The following is a 12,400-nucleotide window of genomic DNA, read 5'->3' as shown; positions in this document are numbered from 1 at the left end:
TATCTAGACAGAACCTAAGCTTGCCATCTTTTTTAGGTATAAGTAAGACAGGGGAAGACCAAGGGCTCTCACATTCTTCAACCACACCTAGAGCTAGCATTTCATCCAGTTCCTCAGATAAAATACGTTGCTTCTCTGGAGAGACGCGGTAGTATCTTTGTCTAATAGGTAAAGAATCTCCAGTATCAATCTGATGCATGACTAGATTAGTTCTACCTAAACCACACTTTTCAGTAGAAATATCCTTAAACTGATCGATTACATTATCAGCGGTAACACGTTGATTATCTGTTAGTTCATGGTAGGAATGTAACACAACATTTGCTTCAGAGACCGTGTTTACGTTAGTAGGGCAATTAGACAAACTATGTAATGAAATAGAATTGTAAAATTTTGGAAAGAGATTAAATTTTGTCCAAAAATCAACACCGAGTATGAGATTGGTTTTTATAGTAGGTATAACATAGGCTTTTAAAATATGAAATTGAATTTCGAATGTTAGGGGTAAATTAACATAACCGATAGTAGGTAAATTTTCGCCTCCTGCAGCAGTGAAGGTTTTTAGGTCTTTATGAATAGCTAGGCCGATAGGTTTTAGATATTCAAGGCAATTGTTACCTAGAATAGTTGCAGCTGAGCCAGAGTCTAGTAATCCACACAAAGTAATATTACCAATCTGGACAGTTGCGTAGGGTCGAATATCATCTATAGGTTTTTTATCGAAGATTGTTGTAACAAAATAGCTTGAAAAGAAAGTTTTAATAGTTGATAGCCAATTTTGCCAATCGTTAACATCAAAGTTTTTAGAATTTTTAGTTTTATTTTTTATATTACGACAATCTTCCGTAGTTAGTTTTTTGAATTAGATTTTGTATGACACTTATGGCAATCAGGGTATTTTACGTTTTTAGTTCCACATTTAAAACAAATAGGGTACCTGTTAGCATTACATTGACTCAGGGGATGATCAGAGTTACGACAACGTGGACAGAAAACAGTTTTTGTGTTTGAACTAGGCTGTGATATAGCAGATATACCAGTGTTTGGTTTTTTATTAAAATGATAGAAATTATTATTACCATGTTGATTTTTAAAATTAGTTTTAGTGTAAAGTGAATTATTATCAGGATTGTTGTATGTATTTATTGTATCTATGTTGATTGTAGAATTTAGGTTTATTTGAATTAGATTCATTAAATTTTGAGAAGGCAAGATCTGGAGCCAAAGTTTCACCTGTAACTCTAGGATGTTCTTTAAATTGCGAAGTTATAGACTGTATTTTTTTCGAAGTTCTTGCAGATTGTTTTTAAGCTGTCAATAGAATTTATTGATGATGAGTTAGACGCCAGCACACTGGCATAACAAGGTCGAATGTTATGTAGAAGGATCTCTAGTTTTTCTTGTTCCGATATTTCTTTACTAAGCCTGGAGAATAATTCTATCATTTTAGCGAAATAAATTGTGATGGTCTCAGAATCACCTTGAGTGCGCTGCCGAATCTCAGACAGAAGTCGGTAGTCATAGTCGAACTGACTGAAATCTTCAACCAGTACTGCCACTAGTTCATCCCACGTAGACACAGAGGTTCTAATACTACGGTACCAATGTAACGCGTCATCCGTAAATATTTCCGTGGCGTAAGCTAACAGCTTCGAAGAAGGTATGTTCCTAGCCGTGCTGTACTCCTTCACCCTTTGTATAAAGGCGTGAACGCAAGATTTGCCATTATATTTAAGTTTTTGAAGATCATAAATATGCGAACGGTCACAATGTATCGACACGTGTGGTGGATTATCACTAGGTGGAATTTGATGAACATCTACTACAGGCTCACAGCTAGTAGGATTAGCAGATTTATTAATTGTGTCTAATTTTGACGAAAGTGTAGTAATATGTTTTATAAGTGATTTTATTTTGTCTGCATATTTAGCATCCGAAACATCTAGACGTTTTATACGGTGATATAGGTGATTGCATAAAGCTCTAGTACGTTCGAAGAGATTATTATCGAACTTATCTTCAAGGTTCTTAACGCGTGATAATAGCTCGCTTAGAGATGTGCTAGCACCCGAAATATCAACGTCCGGTTCTATGCCCGATTCACAAATGTCAGAAGTAGGAATAATAGGCGTAAGTTTATTAATTTGTTTACGCAGTTCAAGTACCGTTGACGCAGGTTCCTCGCCTCTAATAAGCACCTCGTACACTAATTCGTTTTTGTTCAGCAAAAAGAATTTAATAGGGTAGGTTTCCATGACGCTTAAAGTGCGAAAATTAAAAAAATGAAAACAGAGATAGAATACAACTACTAGATGGCGATGAAATGGTGTTCTTTACAAGTAAAATTAACTACGATGTGGTGATGAAAAAATGAATAAACCCAAAATAAATGAAATGAGATGAGAAATGAAAATCAGTGGGTGGCTGAAAATTAAAATTATAGAACAGAAAAAAAAGGAAGGAAGGAAAAAATAGTGCGAACTGTTACGTATAGCCACAATTAATAGTAATTAACTATTTAGAAATAGTTAATAAAGTAGCTTTACAATAATTTACAATAATAGTTTCCAATTTGCAGTTAATATTAAATTTAGTTCAATTCAGTTGTACTCAAAATAATATGAAAAAATGTAGGTAGATTTCTTCTTTAAAATAATAACTGTTATGTGCTTCAAAAGTAACGTATACAATACGCAACAGTTAACAATGAACATAAAACAGAAAGACAGAAGAAAACACAGACACAGAAATAAATTAGAAAAGAAAAAGAGTACAGTATGATAATGTGAAAGTACGAACCAGTTCGCTGAGTCACCGTCTCGTTCACAATAACGTTGTAGGTAGAAGAATATCTAGCAGCTGACAAAGGTCTAGAACTTAGATGTGATTAGGCAACAGAAACCACGTTTTGGGCGCCACTGCGGCTCTTGCCTGGTAGTAGGCTTGCCGGCAGGTAGGTAGGTAGGTAGGTCCAAATAAAGCAAATGTTTTTTTTGAAGGAAATTTGTCTTTATTTCGGCCAACTTCCGTTGCCCCAATCACACCCAGATCAGGAGGTCGTAGAAGTAAACTGGGAACACTGGCCAGAACCGAGGGTAGCTCTGGCGGCGGCCTTGCTCCTTCCCAGGTACGCTTCCGGTAGTCCAGACAGGATCCGGTCGGGCTTCCACTCGCCGCAAGGTAGTAATAGGTTGCGAAGCGAGGGTCCAAGGTGGAACATAAAATCCTGGAAGCGCAGACACAAGGCAAGCGTTAACAGAGCTCGGACCACGTAGCCGGGTCCAAAGGTCACAGTGTCCCAGCAACAAAAGAAAAAAGGAACAGCTGATTCTAGCTAGAATGTTAAGCAAAGGAGAACACCTTACAATAGAAACACTATCAAGCAATGCATGGAAACTTACCCCAGCGGGATTTACGATTCGGATTTGTTTTTTAGAACAACCACGTATTAATTAGGCACGATGTTACGGTGTCTGAGAGCGTGTGACACGGCCGTCACGTCTGATGCACTTAAGTCGTCTGCCGTTTGCATTTAACGAATGTGCCCGAGCGGAGCCGAAGAGTGGCGAGCGGCGCGACCGGTTTTTAACTTGTTTAGCGATGCGCAGGCGCAATAGATGCGCGGACCTTTGCGTAAACAATTAATATTGGGTTCCGTAGTATATTTATGACAGTTAATTATATCAATATGTAGTTTAAATTTATAACTGATAAAATTGTGTTTCTTTTAGTTTAATTAAGGCGTTTTAATAATTTTAGAGTTAAGTTTTATAATGATTCTATTGTAATTATTTGTAGTTTTATAATTTCTAACCTATTCTTAGAGCTAGCAAGGTACAACGTTACACTAATATATATATATATATATATATTTATATATACAAATAATAATACAATATTAAAATACTAATATACGAAAATAAAATATCGAAAAAAAAAACGAAAAAATACACACAAAATTGACAAGTAGCCACCAACGACATCCCCTTCTCGCTGGTGATGAAGAGAAAAAGGAATACATATTAAAAAACAGGATATAAAAAAATAAAATAAAAACAAAATTAGTCTATAAATCTAAATATAAAAAGGCAAGAAGCCAAACTGGTAACACTAGCAAAACGCATAATACAATGACAGATGACCGCTGTCAGAGCTGTCACTCATTCAAGGACAACAGTTTGAATTTTTGAAAGTGCGATTTAAATTATTTAAAGTTACTCATTCGTTACCAGCCACGACCAATAGTAAGAAAAGAAAATTGCGATGTGGTTTAACGATTTAAAAGTACCTACAAATAAACAGATTAAATGCCTATGATGTCGTAACCGAGAACAAAGTCTTCAAATTTATATCGAAGTACCGACACATGAAGCAAAAACTCAGCGTTGAAACCGAAGTGCGCGCAGCTAACAATTCCGACGACGAGTCTTACGTTGTGCTTTGGAGACTTCCTGGACATCTCTAGGTGATTCAGGATCGGTGACTGCGGTCTCGACGATGCCGGTGGGGAAACGCACCACCAACTCGTTGAGCTCACCCATCGTCTCAATTTTTCTTCTGGTTTTGTCAGGACAAAGAATGACTATTCTACCTTCTTTGGTCCAACAATTCTTCATGCTGAAGTGCTTCCTAGCAGCAAGGAAAGCTTGATGCCGAGGCTGGGTCAAGAATTCTGAGATCGTGATGCCGGTACCCTTAAGTAGCTTCTTGGCATCCCACATGAGCTGACGGTGTTCCACTTTAAAGAACCGCACCAGGATTGGGCGAGTTTTCTGCCTGGAAGACCCTAGCCGGTGACAAACATTTAAGGTATTGTGCGGTTCTTGCAAGTCACTTAACCGTAATTTGTAGTTTAAGATGTCAGTGACTACTTCATGTAATTTCTCATCTGGTTTTTCAGGAACACCATGAAGTAGTAACACTTTTCTTCGCATGAAGGTTTCGTGTCTGTCAAAACCGACGCCAAGCAACTCAATCTGAGTTTTTAATTTTGATAAAGCCTGCCAGACGAACATCTTAAAATTACTAAACTCACTGCTGATTGAAGATACATTGACAGCCATGGAGCCAGATCCTGTTGAAGCCTTGGTCAGCTTCTCTTCATATTCAGCCATGCGTGAATTGAATAGCTGCTCTAAATCTTCAAGACTGTTCATAAACTTGCCGTCCATATTTATTTCACTGTTTTATTAATATTCTTAGTAAAAATAGCAAGAGGGGGTGCGGGCCACTTGTCTGTTGTTTTATTTCATATAATTTAAATTTAAATTATTTATTAATAATTTGATTCTAACTATTATTTTGAGGAGCACTCTAGGACACGTCTTATAGCTGTGGCTACCCACTCAGTATATTGTTATCATATATGTCGGAGATGAGCATGAGAATAAATAACTAAATCATAATTAAAACCTCATTGGTGAAAAATAGTTCGCAACCTCATTCATAAAACCTATATAGTTACTGTTCGCGCCAATACTGGCTGGTTGTAAAATAGAAGCGCGGGTATATTTGAATTTAGAATAGTATATTATAAGTTTGAAGATGGTCGTGTTACTAAGTGATTATTGCGTAATATTAAAGTTAGTAATTGTTGAGGCGTAATTGATGATTGTGTTGTTAATATTGTGAATATAGATTGTGTAAAGTAACTAAATAATGTGTAATGATTGGACAGCGCCAGGCTGGGGAGTTTGTTGCGCCGTTTGTTCTCTCCAGCGCGCTTAGCAAGCGGTGACGGGCGGGCGTTGTTGGGAATATGTCCAGATAGGGTTAGGATTAAAAGATAATGAGATAATGAGGCGTGAATGTGTGTTTTATTGAATACCCTATCCCGATGTCGGCTATCCTGACACCCAAAAGAGAGCTACGCCGACATATATATATTATTTTTCTCTTTTAATGTCAATTAATTTAAATGGTGGTTCATCTGGTTAAATTTCGAGCTGTATTTTATTTTATTAACCTATAAATTTGATGGACACAAATTGCAGTACATTAATTTTGAAAACGACCCTTATACCTACAATAAGCAACGAGGTGTCTTTAATCGGAGACGCCGTGGCAGGCCTGTAGGTGGCGAGTCAGGTATTTTCAAAGAACATGTACTTGGTAGAGTGTATACCGTTCATCCTAACAACGCTGAGTGTTTCTATTTGCGATTATTATTACACACAGTGCGAGGACCAACTTCATTTATAGATTTGAGAAAAATAGACAATGTTGTTTATCCAACTTATCATGCAGCTTGCCAAGCGCGTCATTTGCTTGCAAATGATCAGCATTGGGATGACGCTTTAGAAAAATCCTGTATTAGTGATAATCCACGACGGTTTGTCAGATGCTATACAATTATGGGAAAAATATAAAGAAAAATTTGCAGAAGACTTTCTTAGGAATATATCTCACAATGATGAAGGCACAACTAATGATAATGTCCGTGATCTTGCCATAAATCAGTGTTTATTGGCTCTTCAGGATGACTTAACAGCAGTAGGCGGTAAATTACTATGTGAATATGGTTTGCCAAAATTGCCAACACCAACCTCAGTCGGAGACGTTACTAAAAGGGAATATTCCGCAGAGATTGGTTACAACCCAATCGAACTGCTGACGACATTAGAAAGCGGTGTCCCAATGATGACTACAGAACAACGTTCAGTCTATGATCGCTTGTGCGAGAGTGTTCAAAATAATTTGGGGACAATATGGTTACTAAATTAATATTAGCTTCCGTTCGAAACCAGGGTAAAATTGCTCTTGCCGTGGCTTCATTAGGGATAGCTGCAACATTGCTACCAGGAGGTAAAACTGCTCACACTATGTTTAAAATACCAATTGATTTAGATCGCACGGAAAGTCCAACCTGTAGTATTTCAAGAAATAGCGACAAAGCTAATGTATTACGCGAGTCAAGGCAATTTAATCATATGGGATGAGTGTACGATGGCCCATCAAAAAGGAGTAGAAGCGGTACACAGAACTTTAAGGGATACAAGACAAAATGATCGACCAATGGGCGGTATCACGGTTTAATTTTGTAGTGATTTCCGACAAACCTTACCGGTAATACCACGGGGAACCCGAGCTGATGAGGTAAGGGCTTGCCTGAAAAGCTCTTATTTGTGGCGTGATATACAATCGGTGCATTTAACTATAAACATGCGAGTGAGAACTGGAGATAATCCAGATAGTCAATTTTCTGATACATTATTAAAGATTGGTGAAGGTACCTATCCACAACTACACCAAGGAAAACTTATTTTGACGCCTGAATTATGTTATATAGTGCAATCTCAAACACATCTGATATCTTCGGTTTACGGTGACGTAACAAATATATTAAATAGGGACAGTACTTGGCTATGCGAGAGATCCATTTTAACTCCTCGCAATGATCAGGCATTTGAGATTAATAACAAAATACTGTCGAATCTACAGGGGGAAAGCAAAGTTTATAGATCAATAAATAGAATGGTCGATGAACGAGAAGCCACTAATTACCCGATAGAATTCTTAAATTCTTTAAATATGCCCGGATTTCCTTCTCATGAAATTTGTTTAACAATTGGCATTCCGATTATTCTACTCCGAAATTTAAGACCACCACAACTTTGCAATGGAACTCGACTGAAAGTAACCCAGTTGCAACAAAATATAATCGAGGTTCAAATTTTAACAGGTTGCGGTGCAGGAGAAACCGTCTTTATCCCCAGAATACCCATTATACCAAATAATTTTCCGTTCCAATTTAAAAGAACGCAATTAACGGTATCGGTGTGTTATGCAATGACAATTAATAAAGCTCAAGGGCAGACTTTTCGTGTTGCCGGAGTAGATCTCGTTGTCAGTTGTTTCTCGCATGGTCAGTTATACGTTGCTCTTTCCCGGGTTAGCAGTTCTAGAAATCTTTATGTTCACGTGCCGGACGCAACAACTTCCAATATAGTTTACCCGGAAGCTTTGCGCTGAAGTATTTGCGTTCTATAAGTACTTAAGCCTCCTGTAAACGTGATCTAAACAATATTACCAATACATTAACTTAATCACAGAAGGAGTTACACACTAACAGCTTCGCGGACACAGCTATCTTTTCTGCCGAAAGTCGCTATTACATACATGCGAACGCAGTCGCGGGCAAAAGCTAGTATTAAAAAAATATTTTTTTTTTATTAAAAACATAGTTCACATTACGGACATGTACAAATACATGTGACTCAGATGTAAAACCAGTAAAAATATCTTAATAGTAATAATCATAGGAGTTGAGTTAATCCCTCTAATAAACACCAAAACATAATAATATACGAGAAAGATGGTCTAAAGATAATATAGGGACCACCCGAACTAGGTTTATTTTAAACCTGTGTTTCGGGTTATCACAGCAGAAAAATGATTGATGGATATTTTAATTGTAATTCTATCACATAATTGTATAATAATAGACTAAGACTAATCATTTAATTACATTACCACTACTTATTATTATAATTACTAAGTTTATTGTAATATTTCTAGCAATTTTTCCGTATCTAAGTAGTTGAGGGAGGACTGTAGGTATTCTGTTACCATTCTATTACACCTATTTAAGCTTACATTATAAACCTCAAGTAGCCTGTTAAATTTGTTATACATATGAATAAGGTCCTAGAAATAAATAAAATCTGTTAGTAAAAGCATGTTCCGTTTGTGGGTTAGTGCAAACTAAATCCTTTCTTCTCTTGCCGGAAGGTACCGGGCTGAAACCAATTTCAGTATGCTGGAGTCGTACTATATGTAGAATAAATAACTGGCGTACTTTCAGTACTTTGCATTCGCTGTATAACTGGTGGGTAGGAAACCTGAAAGGACGAAAGTTGGCGACCTTTAGGATCGCTCTTTGAGCACGTTCTAGGGGCAAGATAATAGATTTAGAGGCACCACCCCATGAATCTATACAGTAGGTAAGAATGGATTGGCACAAAGCCATATACACCTGGCGAATTAGATTAAAGTCTGCAATGCTGCGTAAGTGTTTAAAGACATAGATTAATTTACGCACTCTGGTTCATAATGAATCAATATGTTTACGGAAATTAAGGTGACTGTCAATAGTGACAATGCGCAGGTGTCACTATTGACAGTCACCTTAATTTCCGTGTCGCAGTCGCAGTGTCCGCAGACGAGCTCGTATTACAGTTATGTGCATAAATATTTAGGTTAGTAGTCGACTTATTAGTTATTAAATGATGTAACGGTTTTCTCACGCGTATTTATCGGGGGTACCCGACTAGTTTCGGACCCAACCAGAGTCCTTAATCATGAGCAGACGCGGCGGGATCGCGAGTCGAACTGACGTCAGCGGCCGCGCATCTCGCTGCGTAGCGTCGCGCCCGCGCCGTGAGCGGCGGTGGGGCCGGCGACGCCGGTGGCGCGGGTGGGGGGTCTGCTGTCGTCATTGGCATCGTCCGTGCTCCCGTATTGGCTGAGTCAGTGCATACTATGCTGACCGCGTCGCCCTCCAGGCTTGGCTTCGTATGACATAACGCAGCATTCAGTGCTGGTTTCCACGCTGGTGGCAGTGTCCATCCACGATCTCTATTGAAATTCGGGTGACGGGTGATTTCTATAGCCTCCCGTACTTTTCGCGGCATGAAGTATTTCTCCTTCGCTAGTACGGAGGCTTTGTCGAAACGTATGTAGTGTGCCGTCCCCGCATTACACACATGTTCTACCACTGCCGACTTGTCGGTGTCCATGTTCTTCATGCTGCCTAAGAGCAATATTACCCTCAAGGAGGTTAGTGCCCTGCGGGAGTTGCGCAATGATGAGTCATTGTTAGTGCTACCAGCCGACAAAGGTAACGCCACTGTAGTCGTCGACACCGAAGCGTACGAACAAAAGATAACGCAAATGGTGGGCGACACAAGTGTTTATTGTAAAGTTAGTTACAACCCTACATCCCGAGTCACGACGAAGGTAAACAAACTTCTCCACATCATCGGTGTCAAGGAGCTGGTAGCACAACTACGTCCACTCAATCCGAAACCACCCAAAATTTATGGTTTGCCAAAAATACACAAATCGAATTGGCCCCTAAGACCTATAGTTAGCCAGATAGACGCACCGACCTATAAACTATCGCGTCACCTGGCTACACTATTACAACCATACACGGGCAAAACGAGTAGCTACATGAGAGACTCCCGTCCTTTTGTTGAGTTGCTAGAGGGTATACAGCTGCAGGACACAGATATAATGGTTAGTTTTGACATTACGTCGCTGTTTACCAACGTACCGGTAGATGAGGTCATACCAATAATTAGAACCCTATTAGGCGAAACTACACTACCTACTGGCTACATTGAGAGTATCACGTATTGTCTTAAAAGTGGATATTACCTGTGACGAGGGGACTTTTACCTCCAAATTGACGGAGTGGCTATGGGCTCACCACTGGCGCCCGTTGTGGCAAACATCTTCATGGAGTGGGTCGAGGAAAAGGCACTAGAGTCTGCCCACGTGAAACCGCGATACTGGTGGCGATATCGACGATATTTTTGCTGTCGTCGCCCGGGACGCATTGAAGGACCTGACGTCACACCTAAATTGGGTGCACGCGAAGATAGAGGTCACCAGAGAGACGATCCGAAAGCAAATTATTGCTCTCAAGATGTTTAATAAGCCTAACGTTAATAATTTTCTCCAAAATCTTAGAAATTCAAGATTTCATTCCTGATAGTACTGCAATTGGTCTATAATTGGTAATATTATTTTTGTCTCCGGCTTTAAAAACTGGGGTTACTGAGGCCTTTTTAAGCAGACTAGGGAATATACCGTTCGATAAACATAAGTTAAATGTGTATGTTAGTGGAGGTGCAATTATGTGTTTGAATCTTTTTAGTACGCTATTTGGGATGTTATCCCAACCTACGGCACAAGAGTCTTTTAATTCCTCTATAATACTAACAACCTCTTTAAAGTCTGTATCTAATAACACAAACGAATGTAAGGTATTTTGTGACATATGTGTAGCTTGTGGACAAGAATTTAGGGAATAATTTTCAGCTAAATCTTTACCCAAATTGACAAAATAATTGTTCACTTTATTTGCCGCTAGTATTGGAGTTAAATCGGTTGCTAAAAGTTCTAGAGCAGAGTCTGATTTCTTAGATCTGAAAGTATTACTTTTAACAACTTTCCATATGAGCTTACTGTTCTTGCCGGCTTTTTGTATTTTAACTTTGTCATATTGGGTTTTTAATTTTTTTCAGTAGGTTATTGCAGTAATTCCAAAAAAACAATGTTTATGTTTATGTCACCTAAAAGTATGATATTACTATAAGACGAAAGTTGTTCTAAGATTATACTAAGCGAGTTAAAAAAGTATCAACATTTTCAGATGGCGGCCTATATATAGCCAATGCTACTATGTTTAGGTTAATTTTAATCAAGAGGCTATTACCTGGAATAAGGGTTCTTCTACTGCTACTTTTAGGGTATTTTTAATATATATAACCAGTCCATCATTTTGATTGATATTTATCGCAGTTTTATACATAGTATAACCATCTAGCAATGGCATATTATCTATTTGTTTTGATAACCAACATTCTGTAAGTACTATGATATCGGAGGTTATATCAAGGTTCTGTAAAAGAACTTCAAACCCACTAAAATTTCCGCTTATACTACAAACATTCTGAGTTAGGAAAGTTTGTAGTTTTTTACCAGTAGGAATATTCTTTTTGCATTTTTCGACATTGCAGATGATAGCTTCAGATACGGAAAAAATATCAATATCGCTTAAGAAATGTCATTTCGTTAAGATGTAGTTAATACAAAAAGAGATATAAAAACTAGTGTTTAATACTTACAAGTAAAATAATTGGCGCTCTCAGGCGCCTCCATAATCTATTGTGTGTATATTTTTGTTATTTATTTATTTAACACTAGCTTGTGCCCGCGACTTCGTCCGCGTGGAATAGTGACTTCCGGCAGAAAAGTATAGATAGCTGTGTCCGCGACTCCGTCAGCGTGTAACTCCTTGTGTATTAAGTTAATGTATTGGTAATATTTATTATTATTATTTATATTGGTAATATTGTTTAGATCACGTTCACATAAGGCTTAACCCTTTATAAGACACAGAACTTAAAAATATTTATAGCTTTTAAACTTTATAATAATGTGTTAAGGTTCAAATTCTGGTGGCAATATAAGTACCACTGCCTTATAAAGGTAAGGTAAAGGTACCTATAAAACGAAAATACTTTAGTGCAAAGCTTCCGGGTAAACTATATTGAAAGTTGACCCGTCCGGCACGTGAACATAAAGACTTTTAGAACTGCTAACAAGGGAAAGAGCAACATACAACTGACCATGTGAGAAACAACTGACACTGAGATCTACTCCAGCAACA

General features: G+C 38.1%; 1 protein-coding gene across 1 annotated transcript; it reads right to left on the bottom strand.

Moving 5' to 3' along the window:
• Positions 1-3,038: 3,038 nt before the first annotated feature.
• On the bottom strand, positions 3,039-5,314 carry LOC113505275. Its single transcript, XM_026887894.1, has 2 exons — positions 4,433-5,314; positions 3,039-3,226 (listed from the first exon to the last, which is right to left on the bottom strand). The coding sequence occupies exons 1-2, from the start codon at positions 5,169-5,171 to the stop codon at positions 3,039-3,041; spliced, it is 927 nt and encodes a 308-aa protein (XP_026743695.1). The 5' UTR covers positions 5,172-5,314.
• Between the last annotated feature and the right edge of the window lie 7,086 nt (positions 5,315-12,400).

Source organism: Trichoplusia ni, chromosome 25 (genome assembly GCF_003590095.1).
Source record: "Trichoplusia ni isolate ovarian cell line Hi5 chromosome 25, tn1, whole genome shotgun sequence".
Taxonomy (NCBI): Eukaryota; Metazoa; Arthropoda; class Insecta; order Lepidoptera; family Noctuidae; genus Trichoplusia; species Trichoplusia ni.
The sequence above is the reverse complement of the archived record's forward strand: the minus strand, read 5'-3'. Positions and strand labels throughout refer to the sequence as shown.

Coding starts and splice junctions, on each gene's coding strand:
- LOC113505275 (XM_026887894.1), bottom strand. CDS start 5,171: ATGGACGGCAAGTTTATGAACAGTCTTGAAGATTTAGAGCAGCTATTC. Junction 3,227..4,432: donor GGAAGTCTCCAAAGCACAAC/GTAAGACTCGTC, acceptor CTGCGCTTCCAG/GATTTTATGTTCCACCTTGG.